The sequence below is a fragment of the Pavona decussata genome, unplaced genomic scaffold, assembly GCF_977016875.1.
Source record: "Pavona decussata unplaced genomic scaffold, jaPavDecu1.1 SCAFFOLD_41, whole genome shotgun sequence".
NCBI lineage: Eukaryota > Metazoa > Cnidaria > Anthozoa > Scleractinia > Agariciidae > Pavona > Pavona decussata.
Genome location: NW_028145463.1, coordinates 602,501 through 624,695, shown reverse-complemented (window position 1 = coordinate 624,695; position 22,195 = coordinate 602,501). Strand labels below are relative to the sequence as shown.

At 37.1% G+C, this 22,195-nt stretch overlaps 2 protein-coding genes across 2 annotated transcripts in view; both read right to left on the bottom strand.

Moving 5' to 3' along the window:
- Window positions 1-22,195, bottom strand: part of LOC146482904 (tetratricopeptide repeat protein 28-like) — a 234,347-nt gene that overhangs the window by 137,787 nt on the left and 74,365 nt on the right. The gene's annotated exons all lie outside the window — the stretch shown is intronic.
- The window catches only part of LOC146482905 (uncharacterized), a 51,509-nt gene continuing 47,086 nt past the window's right edge, over window positions 17,773-22,195 (bottom strand). Inside the window, exon 2 of the mRNA XM_085106507.1 lies at window positions 17,773-20,555. Coding sequence (XP_084962633.1) covers window positions 17,774-20,555 — 2,782 coding nt within the window. The 3' untranslated portion in view covers window position 17,773. The remainder of the gene's footprint in view (window positions 20,556-22,195) is intronic.

Sequence of the window (22,195 nt, the reverse complement as noted above, 5' to 3'; positions counted from 1 at the left end):
ACATTACCGTGATTTGGGACACAAGAAAGTTTCGTTTGCGACTACGCGTAACCTAATTTTCGTTAAATTACACACCGGAAATATTCAATGACTTATGCGCGCTAAGTCAAAATTCTAAAACTATAGTTCGTATGAAGAGGCTAAAACTTTCGTTGAATTTGGATTAGAATGCACTGTCCATTAAAAAAAAGTAGCACCATAGCACAAATAATAAGAGAGATAGAGGCAAATGAATGCAACCGCTTGTGAACACGTACCTGAATTTTCGTTTAATTACACGCAGGAAAAAATTCAATTACTTGTAGGCGCAACGTCAAAACTCAAAAACTATCAATTGTATGGGTAAGATTAAACTATTGCTGAATTTGGAAAACAATATGCTGTTGATTAAAAAAAAAGTAGCAGCATAGAAAAAATAATAAAAGTGATACAGGCAAATGAATGCAACCGCTTGTGAACACGTACCTGAATTTTCGTTCAATTACACGCCGGAAAAATTCAATTACTTGTGCGCGCAAAGTCAAAACTCAAAAAATATAAATTGTATGGATAAGTTTAAATTATCGCTGCATTTGGAAAACAATACACTGTGAATTAAAAAAAAGTAGCCGCATAGGTCAAATAATGTGAGAGTTAGAGGCAAATGAATGCAAAAGCTTGTGAACGCGTAAGTCAATTTTCGTTAAATTACACACTGAATAAAATCAATTGCTTGTGCGCTCTAAGTCAAAACTCAAAAACTATACAAGGCATGAAGAAGCTTAAATTTTCGCTAAATTTGAAAAAGAATGCACTGTTCATTATAAGAAAAATGAACAGCATAGAACAAATAATTAGAGAGATAGAGGCAAATGAATGCAAAAGCTTGTGAACGCGTAACCCAGTTTTCGTTAAATTGCACACCGGAAATCAGTATTCAATGACTTGTGCGCGCTAAGTCAAAACTCAAAAACTATAAATCCTATAAAAAAACCTTAAACTTTCGTTGAATTTGAATTAGAATACACTATCCATTAAAAAAAAAGTAGCACTATATCACAATTAATAAGAGACATACAGGCAAATGAATGCAACAGCTTGTGATCGCGTAGCATAGTTTGTATTAAATTACACGTCGGAAAATTTCAGTAACTTGTGCGCGCAACGTCAAAACTCAAAAACTATAAATCATATGGAAAAGATTAAACTATTGCTGAATTTGGAAAACAACACGCTGTGGATTAAAAAAAAAAAACAAGCAGATTAGAACAAATAATAAGAGAGATACAGGCAAATGAATGCAGCAGCATGTAAACGCGTAACTAAATTTTTGTTAAATTACACGTCGGAAAATTTCAATTACTTGTGCACGCAACGTCAAAACTAAAAGACTATCAATTGTATGGATAAGATTAAACTATTGCTGAATTTGGAAAACAATACACTGTGATTTAAAAAAAAAGTAGCACCATAGCACAAATAATAAGAGAGATAGACGCAAATGAATGCAACCGCTTGTGAACGAGTAACCCAATTTTGGTTAAATTACACATCAGAAATATTCAATGACTTGTGCGCGCTAAGTCAAAACTCAAAAATTATAAATTGTATAAAGAAGCTTAGACTTTCCTTGAATTCGGAGTAGAATACACTATTTATTAAAAGAAAAGTAGCACCATGGCACAAATAATAAGAAGGATAGAGGCAAATGAATGCAACCGCTTGTGAACGCGTAGCGCAATTTGCGTTAAATTGCACGCCGGAAAATTTCAATTATTTGTGCCCGCAACGTCAAAACTCAAAATTTGTAAATAATAAGAAGGATAGAGGCAAATGAACGCAACAGCTTGTAAACGCGTAGCGCAGTTTGCGTTAAATAACACGCCGCAAAATTTCAATTACTTGTGCGCGCAACGTCAAAGCTCAAAATTTATAAATTGTATGGATAAGATTAGGGTATTGCTGAATTTGGAAAACAATACAATGTGAAATAAAAAAAGTAGCGGCATAGGTCAAATAATGTGAGAGATAGAGGCAAATGAATGCAAAAGCTTGTGAACGCGTAAATCAATTTCCTTTAAATTACACACCGGAAAAATTCAAATGCTTGTGCGCGCTAAGATAAAACTTAAAAACTATATATTGTATGGAAAAGCTTAAACTTTTTTTGAATTTGGATTAGAATACACTATCCATTAGAAAACAAATAGCACGATAGCACAAATAATAAGAGAGATAGAGGCAAATGAAAGCAACCACTTGTGAACGCGTCAGTCAATTTTCGTTAATTTACACACCGGATATATTTAATGACTTGTGCGCGCTAAGTCAAAACTCAAAAACTATAAATTTTATGCAAAAGATTAAACTTTCGTTGAATTTGCATTAGAATACAGTATCCATAAAGAGAAAAGTAGCACCATAGCACAAATAATAAGAGAGATACAGGCAAATGAATGCAACAGGTTGTGAACGCGTAACTGAATTTTCGTTAAATTACACGCCAAAAAACTTCAAATACTTGTGCGCGCAACGTCAAAACTCAAAATACTATAAATTGTATGGAAAAGATTAAACTATTGCTGAATTTGAAAAACAAGTCACTGTGATTGAAAAAAAAAAAAGCACCATAGCACAAATAATAAGAGAGATAGAGGCAAATGAATGCAACCGCTTGTGAACACGTACCTGAATTTTCGTTCAATTACACGCAGGAAAAATTCAATTACTTGTGAGGCGCAACGTCAAAACTCAAAAACTATAAATTGTATGGATAAGATTAAACTATTGCTGAATTTGAAAAACAATATGCTGTAGAATAAAAAAAAAGGTAGCAGCATAGAAAAAATAATAAGAGTGATACAGGCAAATGAATGCAACCGCTTGTGAACACGTAACTGAATTTTCGTTCAATTACACGCCGGAAAAATTCAATTACTTGTGCGCGCAAAGTCAAAACTCAAAAAATATACATTGTATGGATAAGATTAAACTATCGCTGCATTTGGAAAACAATACACTGTAAATTAAAAAAAAGTAGCCGCATAGGTCAAATAATGTGAGAGTTAGAGGCAAATGAATGCAAAAGCTTGTGAACGCGTAAGTCAATTTTCGTTAAATTACACACTGAATAAAATCAATTGCTTGTGCGCTCTAAGTCAAAACTCAAAAACTATACAAGGTATGAAGAAGCTTAAACTTTCGCTAAATTTGAAAAAGAATGCACTGTCCATTATAGGAAAAATGAACAGCATAGAACAAATAATTAGAGAGATAGAGGCAAATGACTGCAACCGCTTGTAAACGCGTACCCCAGTTTTCGTTAAATTACACACCGGAAATATTCAATGACTTGTGCGCGCTAAGTCAAAACTCAAAAACTATAAATCCTATAAAAAAGCTTAAACTTTCGTTGAATTTGAATTAGAATACACTATCCATTAAAAAAAAGTAGCACTATATCACAATTAATAAGAGACATACAGGCAAATGAATGCAACAGCTTGTGAACGCGTAGCGCAGTTTGTATTAAATTACACGTCGGAAAATTTCAGTAACTTGTGCGCGCAACGTCAAAGCTCAAAAACTATAAATCGTATGGAAAAGATTAAACTATTGCTGAATTTGGAAAACAACACGCTGTGGATTAAAAAAAAAGGAGCAGCATAAAACAAATAATAAGAGAGATACAGGCAAATGAATGCAGCAGCTTGTGAACGCGTAACTGAATTTTCGTTAAATTACACGTCGGAAAATTTCAATTACTTGTGCACGCAACGTCAAAACTAAAAGACTATCAATTGTATGGATAAGATTAAACTATTGCTGAATTTGGAAAACAATACACTGTGATTTAAAAAAAAGTAGCACCATAGCACAAATAATAAGGGAGATAGACGCAAATGAATGCAACCGCTTGTGAACGCGTAACCCAATTTTCGTCAAAATTTTGCATCCCTTTTTTTCTTTAGCTTTGGAAAGTAGAAATGATAAATACTTACCACGCCAAATTTTACATCTAAATTCTAACGGGAAGACCAGTTATTTTAAATGCGAAGTTCAGCTTCGCTGTGCCGCCATTACCCGAACGACAAATGGCCGTGAACTACATAGAAGAGCTGGATCTAGTTGCACCGACAGGAATGTGACGTCATACGCGCACAACAACATGGCCTGCTTTCGAATGTTCGATCTCGCTGAAAGAAGCCACTGCTTTTTATTTTAGTGGCTCAAGGGCCGTCTTTACAACGCACACGTATTGCGGGCACCCGAAAGAAACCTTATGGGTCCTAATGGTGGTTGTTTGAACATTTATGGTTCTGAAATACGTCAAAAGGGGGTAATTTCTTCAGACAAATCGTCTTTTTGTACATCGCACCGAAGTACTAAAGACATATCCTCTCGACGACTTCGACAGCTGCTTCGAGGGACACTCAAACGAAAGGACTACCATACAATGCTACTGCCTCGATGCTTACTTTTCTAGGGTAAAGCGAGGGACTAAGTGAAACGATTAGGCCAAGATAACGGATCGGAAATGAACTGTTTTCGCGAATGCGTGCAATGAAAGCAAGTGGCGCGGAGTGGTGGTGTGTATGTTTTGTTTATAGCTCATTGTATTGAATTCTTCGTTTGTCTAGTGTCCATTACGTCTACTTCCTATAAGTGTCAGGCTTTGGTAAAATAAAAGTGCATAGATACTCCATTTTATTCAAATAATAATAATAATAATAATAATAATAATAATAATAATAATAATAATAATTGCTTGTGGTATAATATTGACAATCAACTGCCTCGAGTTTTTCGAATGCTCTCTTCGTACAAACTTAGCACCCAACACATTTCTGAAAGACTTGTATGCCGACTGTAGAATACACAGCAAGGCGAAATTTGCGATCTGCATTAAATGAGCAATTGTAATTAAGCTGATTGTGACATTGACATGAAAAATTCATCTCTATATATTGAAACAATCACATGATGTGAAAGTACAGGTCAGAAGAAATTTGCAGGCAACTTTCCAGCTGATGTGGACCTGCTGACACTCCAACTTGCAAAATTTTCTAATGTAACCATAACCAATTACTGTGAGTCAAGAAGGTATTGTGGCAATCCTATTTCGTCTGTGTTATTAACTAATTATAATACTATTATTGAGCTTTTTTTTTTTAAACATGACTTGTAAATATGCTTTGACTGCACCTTTGTGCAGACTTGCAGTGAATATTATGCTGAGAGTTATCTTGTGGGACAAGTCAAGATAATATCTACAATTTAAACCATATTAGTATGTACTAAAGAGAACAAATGAACCAAACTGACAAAATTATGAGAGTATTTTGTCCAATACCCTATTCTAAAGAGTGTGGAAAACTACCAGTGCTTGGTAAATTTCATCTTTGTGTTTGAATTATTTATTTTGTATTTGTGCCTTCTTTTGTTTTCTTGGCAAAGTCTGTTATATGAACAGCCAATTTTATAGCATTTTTTGTACAACATAATAAATTTCTAAAAAAAAGTATTGCACTGTTTTGGTATATACCAGAGACAGTACAAAGGCGTCAACAAGGTCACCTAAGCACACCATGGTAAATAGGACTACCCATGGTAAATAATGCCATAGTAAATCTCACTTAGCTTTTAGTTTAGATCTGTCAACGACACTTCCTGAACCTTAAAAATACTGGGATCTGTATTATTAGGGTTAGTTTAGGGAAGCATGAAAGCATTTTTCACAGTTACAGAAGATACATTGTCCAGAAGAATGGGCCAGGATCTTACACTAAGGTTTACATTGTATATAATGTGCAAATTTATAAATGGAAGGGAGAGGAGGAGAACTACCAGCAAATTTTTCCAATATTTAGCATTGATATCATATCAATATGACAAGTAGGTACTGGTAATGCAGATTGTGTGTGTGACAGTGTGTTTTTTCTTAAAAGTTGCTGTCATACCCATGTCATCAAGAACCACAATGCTGCAGGCAAGGTGAGAGTAGACAGCAAGACTGGCCTCTGACTTCAAGGGTAAACTTATCTTTATACAGGGAAGGTTTTTGGCCAGTGGGATCATGGCATGCATTCTTGTGCTCTGAGTATTCTCATTGTTGTAATGGTTATCAGAGAGGGCCACAGCAAAAGGCATAACTTTAAATTTGATCTTAGAAACTGCCAACATAGCTGATAGGAGAGTCTTCAAAAAAAATATCCTGGATTTAAGTCAAGCACATTAATATAAACAGTGAAGGGATTATGGAAATTGTTTACCGATGGCCAATTATTTTGTTGGCTTGTTCATAGTGAGGGAGATTTGAGTGTTATGTCATAACTGCAACAACAAAAACAAAACAACCCCCCCCCCCCCCCCAAAAAAAAAAAAAAACAAATAGTAATAATAAAATGAAATAAAGTAAAATATGTGGTATTATTGGCATAAAAAATGGCTTTGATATTTAAAGCTGGCCCTGTTCTTAGTCCTGGTTATTTTCTGAAGGCCAAAGTAAAAACCCACAGATATCAACATCCAACATAAGAAAGCCAGGGCTATTTGACAGAAGAAAAAAGCTAAACAGAATAGAAAGACAACAAACACATAGTATAAGTATAAAGCATGAAAATGTTTGTGGGGTCATGTAAGATAAAACTTACAAGATAGAAAAAAATTGAAATGAAGTTCATGTCGCAGAACAAAAACAAAAAATAAGCTGTGGTTTGTGTGAAAACTTAGGTTAAAGTAATAATTGGCTCTTAATTTAAAACACCAAAGAAAAAAGACATTAAATCTCATTTCTGGTAGAATCTCCAAGAATAATTAAGGTATATCTGTGGAAAGGATGGTCATTCTTTCATAACTATAATATTTCAATTTTATGTCTGTGAACATTGTATGATTTGTGGGAAAATAAAATACTGTTACAGCACAGTGTTATGCTGGCTCTTCACACTCAACATGTAAAATGATTACAATTATAGTGTCAGTTCTAGATGAGATAAGAGGCTGGTTTGCTTGTTTCACTCAGATTCACACATCCTCATTGACCAAGGAACAAACATTATTAAAATAACAAATATGGATGAGATATGATGCAAGCCTACTAAGGTTTCTTCCTTAGCTGTCCTCCTAAACTTTCTTATTAATCTTTAGTTTTCCAGCTGCATTTGAGGGCTTTACAACAATTTATTGTTGAATGTTACTTGGACTTTGGCTTTAAAATATTAGGCCCCTCATGATTACTTCATTTACTGCTTGAAAGTTGTTGAAGAATGAGGAAGGGATCTAACCAGGTAATAGCTGGTAGATTACAGCCCTGTAGCATTGTAATATTGCAAATATTCTGTAGATTACAGCTATAGCTACCCACTTTCAACTGAAGTTAATTATACATCATTTTAGTTTTGTCAAAGCTTTATTGAACTATAAAAAAACGAAGTTAATAGTTCTTTTTTTCTTGACTCATTATGCAGCTTTGATTGATACTTGCGAACACCATACACGCCACCAACAAAACATTAACATATATTGGTCTGGAGTTATCCATCCTATTCAATAATTTGTTGCTCAAGTGCTTCTGCGAATAGTGATTAGGTTCTGTTTACTAATCCCAAATAGAAAACATACCCAGAATATTAAATAACCATATGTCTACCTCCAATACAGTTGCTGAGTAAAAAATGCCGGAGTGAATTCGTTTCTTCTTCGGCTTTACATGTAAATCCCAGGCTTGAAAGAGCTGTTCGCGTGTCTTCGAAGCGTATTCTTTGCAGTCATACGACTCCAAATCCACTGCCAAGGAAATTATAATCCAAGATATTCGATAAAATTGTCCTTTAGATCGCTTTTCATCAAACTGGATGGTGAATCTTACAAATCTTGCCTATTCACTTACTTTAGGACTTTCGATTACTGAGGTTGCAAGTTCGATGCGCGTATGACGTCACACAAAGATCTCATACAAGCAACCGCATTTTAGAATGACCACGGGCGTCACTTTGCCGTCGGAGTAATGGCGGACGGGTTTTCGATGGTTTTCGGCCACTTATTCCCAGGATCAGTAAGCTTGTATAAAGCTAATTAATAGCTATTTTTGCAATTTCGAACTCATTAAATGGATTGGAACACGAAAAGGGCGAAAATAGAAGTAAGAATTTTCGTCGTAATGACACACCAGAAATATTCAATGACTTGTGCGCGCTAAGTCAAAACTCAAAAACTATAAATTTTATGAATAAGCTTAAACCTTCGTTGAATTCGGATTAGCATACACTATCTATCAAAAGAAAAGTAGCACCATAGCACAAATAACAAGAGAGATACAGGCAAATGAATGCAACAGCTTGTAAACGCTTAGCGGAGTTTGCGCTAAATTACACGCCGGAAAATTTCAATTACTTGTGCGCGCAACGTCAAAGCTCAAAATTTATAAATTGTATGGATAAGATTAAAATATCGCTGAATTTGGAAAACAATACAATGTGAATTAAAAAAAGTAGCCGCCTAGGTCAAATAATGTGAGAGATAGCGGCAAATGAATGCAAAAACTTGTGTACGCGTAAATCAATTTTCGTTAAATTACACACCTGAAAAATTCAATTGCTTGTGCGCGATAAGATAAAACTCAAAAACTATATATTGTATGAAAAAGCTTACACTTTCCTTGCATTTGGATTAGAATACACTATCCATTAGAAAAAAAATAGCACAATAACACAAATAATGAGAGAGATAGAGGCAAATGAAAGCAACCACTTGTGAACGCGTAACCCAAATTTTGTTAAATTACACACCGGAAATATTCAATGACTTGTGCGCGCTAAGTCAAAACCCAAAAACTATAACTTGTATAAAAAAGCTTAAACTTTCGTTGAATTTGCATTAGAATACACTATCCATTAGAAGAAAAGTAGCACCATAGCACGAATAATAAGAGAGATACAGGCAAATGAATGCAACAGCTTGTGAACGCATAACTGAATTTTCGTTAAGGTGGGGCTCTAATTGAATTTGAGTGAAATTTGAAGAGGTTTTAAGAATGGATAGAAGAAAGAAAATGATTTTTGAAACACTAACAGACAGTCGATAACCACGTAAGAGCACCCCCGGTTGTTAGTGGACTAACTTGGTATCCGTCTGTTAATTATTAACTACAAATTCTAATTTTAAAAATTCACTAAATCTTCAACATTTCTTATATCTTTTCATTTTACCAATCCTTCAAGAAAAATTATTTCCTTCCAAATATACCTAAAACTACCCAAAAATTCATAAAACACCCCAAATCATTGATTTGTGTTATGAATGGAGGGTTTTTGTATTGCTTGATTTTAAGACTTAACTATTGCTGAATTTGGAAAACAATATGCTTTGGATTAAAAAAAAAGGAGCAGCATAGGACAAATAATAAGAGAGATACATGCCAAAGGCTTAATATTCTAAAAGGTATCAAGTACACGGTTGACCGAACCACTTTAAGAAAATTGTACAAATCTTTGGTGCGTCCTCTAATGGAATACGCTGACGTATTATGGGACGGATGTACTGAAAGCGAAAGCCATCTCCTCGAGCATGCGCAATATGAGTCATTCTAAAATCGTAACCGGGGCTATGAAGGGGACCAACAAACATCGTCTTATGCAAGAACTTGGGTGGGAAGATCTCAAAACTAGAAGAGCCATTCATAAATTGTTGTTATATTTTAAGATCGTTAATAATTTTTGTCCTAGTTATACACCGTATTCACAAATGGCGGATGCGCGGGAAAAAACTGGCACTAGGCATAAAAACGAGGCGTTTTAGGATAAACAAAAAATAATTTGCCTGCGAGTACAAGCTCACAGAGAGAATATTTAGCTGATAAGCTCTTAAACAGCAAGTTTTTCAAATCGCTGGTTTTATTCTGAACGAGATAGGTCTAGCGTTTCTTGGTTCGTTTCTTGTAGCAATCCCAAATGCAAAACAGACGATCACGGAAACAAATCGGTTAGAGTTTTTGTTTCCGAAGGATTCAACTTTCGAGCGCAGATGGATAGAGATATCACAGAAGTTTGTTTGGTATATCTTTCGGAATCCGAAGGTAAGATAGGTCTTGAAAGAAGCAAAATGAACATACAAAAGGATGCATTTCTAACGAGAGTTGCGTGATCAACTTCGTATCGGACGTTCCGAGCGCAAGAGAGACTACAACCATTTGTCTAAACCGCTATAATAATAATAATAATACCAATATTCCCTTTCCAAAAAATACTGAAATTGAATAAACCTTTGTGGCTCCTGCTACAGTGAAGATCTTTCTAACAACTTTTCATATTTTCTGTAGACGTTACACTCGAAGGTTTGAAACGAACAATCTAACTCAGTTTTTTCCCGTGAGTGTCTAGATTGCATTTGAGATTGCTACAAGAAGCCAACCAATAAATAATAAACACTAGAACTTGAACTCGTTCGGACTAAGTGATCAGAAAAACTCAATTTTTAGAAACTCAGAACTTATCGACCCTCCAGAAGCTTGCATTCGCTGGAAATTTTTTTTTGTTTATCCTAAAACGCCTCGTTTTGATGCGTAGTGCCAGTCTTTTCCGCGCGTGTCCGCCATTTGTGAATACGGTGTATCTAGTTGATTTATTACCCTTACAAGTTAGTGAAAGGACAACTTACTTCTTACGTAAGGCATCAAATTACTCTCTTCTCGCAAGCCGCACTGGACGTTTTAAAAGATCTTTTTTTCCCTCAACTACTCTCTTGTGGAATGACATTAGTTCTGACATACGTTGCCTCGAATCCATTGGTTCTTTTAAAAAAGCTTTATTTTCATATTACAATGTACCTAGTTATAACACTACTTATGATTTTGCTATTGATAGATTTAATGCAATTTTCCATACTCGTTTACGTTTAGACACTTGTGCGCTTAACTATTATCTTTATAAAATAGGTTGTAAAGAAAGCCCCGTGTGTTTTTGTGGTTTCTACAGCGAGACAATTAAGCATTTTCTTCTTGAATGTCCACTTTATTCTGCCCCTAGAATTAACCTGCTCCCCTCTGCTGCTCGCATATTTGCTGACAGGTGGTTTTCCATGTCTAAAGCACAAATAGTATCAGTTTTTCTGTTTGGATCACAGTTACTTTCTCCTAAGCAAAATAATGATCTATTTTTTCATGTCCAGTCTTTTATATCTGAATCGAAGAGATTTTATAAAAGTACCTAGCTGTATATTTTCCACCTGTTAGCATTGCTTAATGCTGCCTTTGGTTAATTTTGCTGCCGCTCTGACTAATTATTATTTAATGTTAATTTTTTCAATTCAATGTTATTTCGAAGTGAGCCCTCTCGATGAGTTTTTTTTTTCTCTTAGGGCAAACTTCGGCAATAAAATATGTTTAAATAAAAAAAAATTGAATGGAACAGCTTGTGAACACGTAACTGAATTTTCGTTTAATTACACGCCGGAAAAATTCAATTACTTGTGCGCGCAACGTCAAAATTAAAAAACTATAAATTGTATGGATAAGATTACAGTATTGCTGAATTTGGAAAACAATACAATGTTAATTAAAAAAAGTAGCCGCATAGGTCAAATAATGTGAGAGATAGAGGCAAATGAATGCTAAAGCTTGTGAACGCGTAAATCAATTTTTGTTAAACTACACACCGGAAAAATTCAATGACTTGTGCACGCTAAGATAAAACTGAAAAACTATACATTGTATGAAAAAACTTAAACTTTCGTTGAATTTGGATTACAATACACTATCCAATTAAAAGAAAAGTAGCACCATAGCACAAATAATAAGGGAGATACAGGCAAATGAATGGAACAGCTTGTGAACGCGTAACTAAATTTTCGCTAAATTACACGCCGGAAAAATTCAATTACTTGTGCGCGCAACGTCAAAACTCAAAAACTATAAGTTGTATGGATAAGATTAATTTATTGCTGAATTTGGAAAACAATACAATGTGAATTAAAAAAAGTAGCAGTTTAGGTCAAATAATGTGAGAGATAGAGGCAAATGAATGCAAAAGCTTGTGAACGCGTAAGTCAATTTTTGTTAAATTACTCACGTATGAAAAAGCTTAAACTTTCGTTGAATTCGGATTAGAATACACTATCATTAAAAAAAAGTAGCACCATAACACAAATAATAAGAGAGATACAGGCAAATGAATGCAACAGCTTGGTACACTGCGCGCAACGTCAAAACTCAACAACTATAAATCTCATGGAAAAGATTAAACAATCACTGAATTCGGAAAAGAATACACTGTGGATTAAAAAAAAAAGTAGCAGCAGATGTCAAATAATGAGTGTAGAAAGTTGTCTCCAAAACGAGATAACACAAGGTATCTGTGGATTCGACCGGAGGTAAACAGTCAGGCTGAAAGTGCTTCCCTTCGATCAACACTGGATCGATTCCGATTGTGGATATTTTCTGCAAATATCGATCTCTGATCGGCAAATTCAGCTTCTTTGCATTTTCAGAAATCGGAAAAGAATATGCAACCTTCGAATTATCCTCGGAACTTGATTCGCTTTTGTTTAAATCCATTTACTAGTGGGAATAATCAATTGCAGTTGTGACCTACCAATGCCGTATTACGCAATCAAAAGTGGTACACCAATATGGCGGTGGGCCAATGCGTGACGTCACGTGAAAACGATCTATAGCTTGTTGCGCTGTCTTTTAGCTCGCTGAGTTGCTTCTTATCTGAAAAACAGCTATTGTGTTCTTACAGCTGAAATGTACCTCCATTATTTTGTGGCTTAGCTCGCATCCGTAGCAGATATTCGAAGCTACGATAGACAACTCTCTTGTGAGTCTCTGGGATGCTGGTGAAATTTCTTCTGGTGAGTGTCTAATGTTGTTTCTCATGTAAGACTGCAGTTTCGATTTCTTGGAATCTCATCATTCTTTATTGTTTCAGTGAATTATGCAATTTGCTATTGTAGTGAAATATTTATCAACTGTGAATAACACTGAAAGAACATTTAAACCATTTCAATCCGAAAAAACGAAGATCTTCCTAAAAAAACGAAGATTTGCGAAAAAATCGTAGCCTGCGTAGCTGGCGGTTTTTATGGGTGGGCTTACCGGCGAGCCGGGCACGAGGGCCAAAACAAGTGGCGAAGCCGCGGAGAAATGGGGCGAGGGCAACGAGAAATTGCGGCAAAGCCGCTCGTTGACGCGTCTTCGCCGCTACTGTCACGGTTCTCTCCACATTTTACCCGCAGCTGCACCACTCGTTTTGGCCCGGCTTTACCGCCCTCCAAAACCGCCAGCTACGCAGGCTAAAAAATCGCGAAGAAAACGAAGACTGTGGGTACCCATAGAGAGGCTCATACAACGTATCGTGTTAACCTTTAACTGTTTATGCTTACGTTTAAATGTGACTCATTGTAACTCTGGCCCTGAAGAAGACTAGTTGTACTAGTTGAAATATTGGCCCCTAATAAATAAGCCCTTTGCCGTAGTGTCAGCCCTACAATCAGTTTGGTTTATTTACACGTAAAGAGACGTCTGGCACGTGCATTTCACTGCAAGAGATCCGGCAACGGAACGTATTCAGAACAGTTTATTTTGCGTCGTGTGGTCCCCTGCCTCAAGCAAAAGTTTCGTATCGTGCTACACCCTCAATTGGAAAAGATGTAGTAATATCGATCACCTAAAAAAGCCGGAGACTTGCATCTTGGAACAGGGAGACTAATTAAACCACCTTTTACGAGACACACCGGCAGTAAACGCGGCGTTGAAAATCATGCTCCCCGGGGTGTGTGGGACCCATTGTTTGATATTAAACTTTTTTATACAGTCTGACCTCTATTAAGCGGCCACCCTCCATTAAGTGGCCACTTTCCAAAGTCCCAAATTATTTGTCAGTAAAATGCTGTATTCGATACTTCTATTCATCGGCCACCTCTATTAAGCGGCCGCGGCCACCTTCTTGCTGTTGCAAGTTTAGTATTTATTGCTTTTTTTTTTTACAGTTGCCTGCGTAGCTGGAGGTATTGTAGGCGCGCGCGAAATAAAGTTTTGGCGGCGGAGCTAGCTCCTTAACACAACTGATTAATTTACCGTTGAACTCGACTCTGGGTAAGGGAGATGGGTTTATATATCTTCAGAGTGACGTGGTGGGGGGATATTTAGAAGTCAATCCGAGATCGATAATTAAATCGGTGGTTTTGGAAATTTAACATGAGAACAAAACGGCCGAAATCTATACCGGAAGTTTCCGAGAGTCATGCAAAATTTCAAGTTGATACATTTATCAGCCAATTTAGGTGAGCATTTGTTGTTAATTTGTCGTTCAGTTTTTTTAGCCAATAAGTGTTTAATTCTCATAACGGTCTTTCAGCTGTTTATCTAGCATGTCGAAGATGGTACGTCGAAAGATAGTCGCTGTTCCAGTCTTCCCTATGCACGTAAAACTGAAAGGCTTTTGATTTCTTTTGTTTGCTCAGTTGTAAGCTGGTCTATTCGTGACCCACCTAAGGATAATGCTCGTAAACAGTCACTATTTTTATCTTTATGGCGCGCGAACATTGGATACGAGAGTAAATTAAGGCCACTCTTCTCTCGACCCACAAACATAGAAATGGTGACTGGGTATGAATCTGTCCAAGAAGGACCTTAACGGTGGCTTCGGAGGTCTTTAAAGGGGCAGTGTCACCTTTTATAAGTGCCACTTTGAATAGCGAAAAAAAATATTTGTATCAGATGGGACCATTAAAATAATGGTTCAATTTTTTTTACAAATGACCCTTCTGGGGAACAAAAACTAGGGTCAATCATTTTTGTCTGGAGATGGCTCAGATGGAAATGGATTGAAACTTGAAAAAAAAAACTGACCAATCTTTTGAAGTTCCTCGTGTGAATTTAAAACTGATTGTATTCTATTATCACGCGGAGAAATCATTTCAAACTTTCCTCCCGCTGCTCTAAGAGCGATTTCATGAGGTTATTTGTGAAATATTTGAGCTGTTTTGGCCAACATACAGCAAAATCTCCGCGACGGTTCCCCCTCAGCTTAAAATAAATAAAATAAAATATTTGGATTCTACTGTTCTCAAACCGAACACGTTTTACAGATTTCACTTTTTTAATGTTAATGTTTACAACAGTCTCACTTATTATATTCGCTACACTTATTGTTCTCTAATGGGGCGGTTTACACGATACTGGATAGACTTTCATTCCCCTACGACTTGAACACTTGCTGACATCGTATTAACAAAAGCCGTTTTGATGAAGCTGTAAGTTTCATTTTGTAACGAAATCTTCAAACTTAATCGGAAATATGAAACATACAGTCATGTCACGTTTACATGACCCCAGAATGGGTTTTCGTAGAAACATTAAGATTCCTTATCCGGTAAAAATTTTGGGTTGAAATCACATCGTTTTTACTCAGTGACATTGAACGATACTATGGAAACGAATCCACCGGTTTGAAAGTCGTACGGGTATCATGTAAACACAGATAGCTTACTTACTGACTTTATAGAGCAGTTTTCAATTGAGTATGTGTCAAACACAAAGTAATTACTCTAACCAATCAGAACAGACGTAAACAGTCCGGTGAACCAATCAGAATTCAAAGCAAATACATGTAACCTGTAACCTTGGCCAAGCGCGGGAAAACCTGTGATATCAAGGCACGATTGGCTTTGGCTTTGTTTCCCATTGGTTGAGAAAGTGCCGCAAGTTTTGATAACGAATCAGAAAGCATAGTAAAGCGAAACCAAAGCAAACGCGAAATTACTTCGACACCAAATTGAAGAGTGCTCTATACCTACTTATATACCTAGTTACTTACATATATACATGAAAGGATCTGCACAAGGTTGTTTAAAGGAGCATTGCGCCAATTTAGAATTGAAGTCCACTCTGGACGGAAAAAAGCCTGTAATAAAAACATTATCTTATGTTTGACTTTAGATAAAATAATTCCACGATGATATAAGAGGACCACTCGATTATGGCATCTTGTAAAAAAACAAAAAAGCAATGAAATCTTTTTGACAAAAACCAAGCGTATTTCTCAACTTGTTGTTTCAAAATTAATGGGATTTCAAACAACCAAGCCCTGATCAGTTCTAAGATAATAATTGCATCATCATTCTACTGAGCCTATTTAGCAGGTCAGAGCTAACTGCATCACTTGTTATTGTTATTCAAACACAATCTACTGAGAAATATTTCGGCAGTTTTTCAGTTAGTCTTTGCCCTCTTGCAATCAGGTTTCTATGAGTTAACTCGCCCTCTTAGACTGTTAAAATCGATTTCTTTGTCTTTTGCGCTCTTTGTAACTTTGTAAACGCACGAGGATGTTAAAAGCTGTCCTTAGATACAATGACAAGCACAATTTTGCGGCTAAGATAATCGTATTTTAAGAAAAGAACACGCAATTTCTACCACTTGGAGAAAATCATATTTACAGGCGAACCTGAAAACGCTCTGACAAACGTCATTCTTTAAAAATTAAAGTTCTTGATTCTAAATATGGGTAGATAAACCGTTAAATCTGGCTTAAGTAGCCACATTTGTTCTGAATTATCATATAAGTAATAATTTGTTCTCAATATTGTCTGATAACGAGTAATGACATAAAACAATTTATGAAATGACATCAAAATATCTTTACAATGTTGGTATGTTATTTGTTATGAAGCTATAAAAAATTAAATGTAACGTCAAATTCATGTGTGCAGTTTTCTTAACGTTACATCGAAAGAAGCAAAATTACATTTGAAAACTTCATTAAGTGAAGTGCCATTTTGGAAAATGCGTACCAAAAGCAAGCCTGTACATGTGTTTCCGGATCCAGATATATTAGGAACCGCAAAATTAATTAAGCAAAGGCTTAATGCAGTAACCTCATTTTGTTTACCTTTCATTTGCTACTGATTTACTGGGTTTTTGTATCCGGCCATTGCATCTAAGATCTTCACACTACATACAAGTTCTCTGGATAGTTTGCATCACACCAAATGGACGTCATCAATGTATAAGTTATTCGCCCAGTAGTCCTCGCTTGTCTTGAAAATGATGACAGTTCTGCCAAAAAAAAAATGGTCATTTGGGATTAGTTTTACTTGAGGCTCTAAATTTAAAAGTTCGTGGAGCTCAGGTGAAGCGCTTAATTTGTTTTTGTTTGCCAGAAAAAGAGGAAGAGATATAAACGAACTTATTTGATAACACTACCCACGAAGCCTAAGACATATTTTAAGCAACAATGCAATAATTTCCCCTAATCAACGAGATTCCTGGTGCCTCAATTGAAAACAACGTTCAACGAAACCATAAGTCAAGCAAGGTTTGACTCCCATTAAGGTCATGAAGTTCATAAAGTTCAAAGATTCGATTGTTAAAAATCTGAGGGGAAATGGCAACTTTTAAACATTCGTTCAAAGGTACGATTGTTAAAAATCTAAGGGGAAATGGCAACCTTTACACATTCGTTCCTTATCTCAAACGGTTGAAACAATAACTAGTGCGAGAACAGGCGATCAAATTGTGAGGAACGCCTGGAAAAGGCTAGTGGAAGAAAAATAAGGCATTTTCTCATGATAAAAGGAACAACGAAAACGAACATCTTCTTATGGCATTCTTCCTCAAAACTATCCCGTCGTTTTAACGAAGAGCGGAAGGCTTGGTTATTGAAATAATATTTAGACAGATTTTACAACTATTCCACTGGCAAGAATTGAGCTTTTTTTGCAGGTAGCTGTCGTTGTTTATCATAAAATTACTCCTATTTAAAGTGAAACACAAACTAAAGTTACCATTCTTTTTTTATTTCCTTTCTCCAAATTCAAGCGTCACGTCATCACCAATCAGCACAAATGGAGCCCAGTGCTTCAAGTCACGGAACTGCTCTGACTCGCGCAGAGATTTCACAGCCTTGTGAAGAGCCACACTCGCGCTTTTTCCATTTGCCAGGTGTTGGTAGAAGTGTTTCATGAACTCCATGGTGGCCTCGTCATCAATCGCCCAGAGTGACACCAGAACAGAGCGAGCACCAGCACACAAGAAAGCCCGCGCGATACCAACCACGCCCTCAGCTTTGACTTCTCCACGGCCACTGTGACAGCAGCTAAGCACAACGAGTCTTGCTCGCAGACGAACTGCTTGCACATCTGACATTGTTAAAATGTAGCGTTCTTTTCTAGGGATAGGAGATATCCATCCTGGGTTAGGGGTCAAAAGAATTTCTCCAGTTTCAGCACGTCCGTGCGCGGCAATGTGCACCAAAGCAACCGACTCGAACCTTTTCATCACTTCGTGTTTAGTTGCATCTCGTCCGGTGAGAGGTGTGGTCTTCAGAAGTTTTCCAATCATCTCCACTTCCTTTCTGGCAAATGGAAGCTGGTTCCAAACGGGCTTACCAAACACGTTGGTAACTTCTTCCAAACATGGATCTCCCACGAGCAACGCCCCACTCCTACAGTGGAAGTCCTCGGGCCCATCTGCGATCAGTCGTAAAGCGGTCAACGAGGGAACGATGTGAATCCTGATTGATTCACCAAGCGCAGTGTAAGGAACCAGGAAAAATGGACCATCTGGAACAAGGAGTAACTGGTCACTATCGAGCAAGTCTGCAATGGGACCAATAATAACATCATACAGCTGGTGCAAAGAATTGACAGAGGAGGTCGGTGATTGGTCTGTTTCCTCAGCAGCTTCTCTGTTGGACGGAGGGTCATCACATACTTCATCCATTGATCGATTCTCGCACATGACCCGAACACCTACACTAATGTCTTTCAAAGTAGCATCTATTAACAACTTGCAACTATCACGTGCTATTTCTTTTTGCTTAAAGAGAATCTCTTTCCCTCTTCGCAGCAACCAAAAACTGATCGCATTTTCATCAAGTGCAACAAAAACTATTTCTGTACTTAAATTGTTTAATATATAGGTAATTGTCTCCTTAGGTTCAGCTGAAGCGGACGGTGATGAGTCAACTCCATACTTTTCTTTCAAAACATCGATCAAGGCCTGCGCTCGTCCTTGCTCAGCAGTACACAAAGCCTCGTCAGTCTCTCCCGTCTTCACAAGAGTTCTCCATAACGAAGTGTACGCACACTGGTGGCGATCACGAAAGCTTATTTTCCACATATCTTTTGACTGTAGAAGAGCTCTGATGTCATCAAAGGTTTTTACGCTCGATCGATAATAATCAAGTGCCTCACTCAAAGAGCCCACCCATTCATAATTATGACCTAATGAATGGCATGATTCTGCCTCTTGAACCTTGTCCCCTAACTCTTTAGCAATACTAAGGTCTTGTTTGTGACACTCTATTGCTAATTTAAATAAACCTAGGCTGGAAAATACTCCGCCCAAGCTGCCATAAGAAGCTCCCTCTGCAGTCTTGTCACCCAATTCTTTTGCTATATCAAGACTTTGTTTCGTGTACTCTATGGATTGCTCAAAATCATCCAAGCGTAAAAGAGCTGCACCCAGGTTTCTAAAAGCGTACCCCTCAGAGTTTCTGGCCCCAATTTCTTTAGCGATACTGAGACTTTGTTTCCAACACTCAAAGGCTTGTTTTAAATTACCCAGACCTTTATAATCAACTCCTAGATTGCCATAGGCATCTCCCTCCAAATACCTGTTCCCTAATTCTTTAGCAATATTAAGATGTAGTTCGTGATACTTTGCGGCTTGTTTAAAATTACCTATATTGCCATAAGCACCTCCCAGACTGCTATAGGCTAATCCCTCCTCATGCCTGTTCCCTAATACTTTAGCAATATAAAGACGCTTTTCGAGATACTCTGTGGCTTGTTTAAAATTACCCAGCCTGTAATAAGCATTGCCCAGATTGCCATACGCTCTACCCTCCTCATTCTTGTTCCCTAATTCTTTAGCAATATTAAGATGTAGTTCGCGATACTCTACGGCCTGTTTAAAATTACCCAGACTTTGAAAAGCACTGCCCAGATTGCAATAGGCTGTTCCCTCCCCATCCCTGGTCCCTAATTCTTTAGCAATATTAAGATGTAGTTTGTGGTACTCTACGGCTTGTTTAAAATTACCCAGACCTTGATAATCAACTCCCAGATTGCAATAGGCTGTTCCCTCCAAATACCTGTTCCCTAATTCTTTAGCAATTTTAAGATGTAGTTCGTGATACTCTAGGGCTTGTTTAAAATTACCCAAACCTTGATAATCAACTCCCAGATTGCAATAGGCTGTACACTCCCCATCCCTGTTCCTTAATTCTTTAGCAATATTAAGATCAAGTTCGTGATACTCTACAGCTTGTTTAAAATTACCCAGCATGTTATAAGCACTGCCCAGATTGCCATAGGCTGTTCCCTCCCCATCCCTGTTCCCTAATTCTTTATCAATATTAAGAGCTAGCTCGTGATTCTCTGCGGCTTGTTTAAAATTACCCAGACTGTGATAGGCATTGCCCAGATTGCCATAGGCTCTTCCCTCCCCATCCCTGTTTCCTAATTCTTTAGCAATACTAAGATGTAGCCTTTGATACTCTATGGCCTGTTTAAAATTACCCTGACTGTAATAAACACCACCCAGTTTATAATAGGCATTTCCCTCCCGTTCTCTATCGCCTTTTGTTTTCGCAATGCTAAGTTCTTGCATGAGCTTCACTATATCTTCTGACTCGCCCTCCGCCATTTTGTTTTGACGATGATTGGAGATCCTATCAAATGAGCTTTTGTTTCACCAAGGACGTTCCTAGAAAAAGAGAAAGTTTGAGAACTCTCCCATTTGTTCTTAATTTCTCTGACTGTAGGTAAGATATCTTTCTCACATAAATTTCCACTGACAGACATGGCCAGACACGGAATCCCTGTGATACGGCTTGATGCAAAACTACCGACTTTTCTTTTGTCTGTTTTGTTGAAAGGATAATTACAGAACCGTGTTCTGTTGTTTCAATTCGTTTAACACATCTGTGGCAACTGCAAGTTCAATGGCGGTGCAAACAATAAGTAAATCAAGTAAAGTTCAAAATAACTGGCTTGTTGGTTATGACTTGTTTTGCAAGACCCTGGACTTGCCTGCCTCGATCAGAAACTAGGAACTGAGTTGGTAGTTAACATCTCAGTAGTTAACGTCAGTTGAGGAATTGAGTGAGTTGGTCTTTGACATGGCACATGCAAATGACTTACCGTCAGGCTGTACCGTTCACTGCTTCTCTAAATCGGGGCTTCTTGAAATCTGAACAATCAGGCTCAATAAACAGAAATGATGACTCTGGAAATAAGTGATTTACAGACAAACAATTACGACGGCAAAGGGCCAAGACAAACGAAGAAGGGCTAGGGGAGGTGTATTTTACATGTAATCACGTGCCTGTCATTCAGTTTTAGCTCGATCAATTTTCACGCACTTATAATAATTGCGGCACCGAGAATGGAAACAGGAACTTTAAATGTTACTAATGTTGACCAAAGAAATGAAATTTCAAACATTTGACAGAATTGTCAGCCTACTCTACGGAATAATTAGAATAACACGAGTGAGCAGAAATTTTTAGTCGAGAGTTGACTTTGAAAACAGACAAAGGGAACATGTGGTTTTGATTTCCCTTTGATAAAAAATTCTTATATTTCGGGCTGGCTTGTCTTCGAGTTTTTGGTGTGTCCGTGAACAAGTAATTCACAAAGCCCTCATCATCAAGTCGAGACAGCATCACATCATGATAACGAAACATCGTTTCAGCCATTCATTCACAAAGGAACTGGGTGGTGTTTACAAGGAAGAGGGATAACAATACAAAGTTATCGCTTATTTTCATAAAAGAACATTTTTTCGATAAGGTTAATTAGCCAAAATAAAACCAGACTGTGCAAGAAACAAACAAACAAACAAACAAACAAACAAAAACATAACAAGAACAAAATCAACGACAACCGGACAGAAACAAGCAAACAACAACAACAACAACAACGACAAAAAGGTTGAAATAGTTGTTGAACTGCACATTCTGGATTTAAGTGCTTCGCTGTACCGATAAAAACTCAGTATTTTAATATCTAGTTTTTAAAAAAGCGCAAATGCATGATGTTTATGAAGGAATAAAAATAACCGAGAGTTTTGTTTTCGAGTTTCGGGCGTTTCTTTTTTGATTCGATTCCTAGAATTTGAGGTGCTTCGCTTACGAATTTTCGACAAATTTCGTTTTCTGCAATTATTGGTTGCTTCGTTTTCCATGGCCAGTTGTGGTAGCTTTGTTCC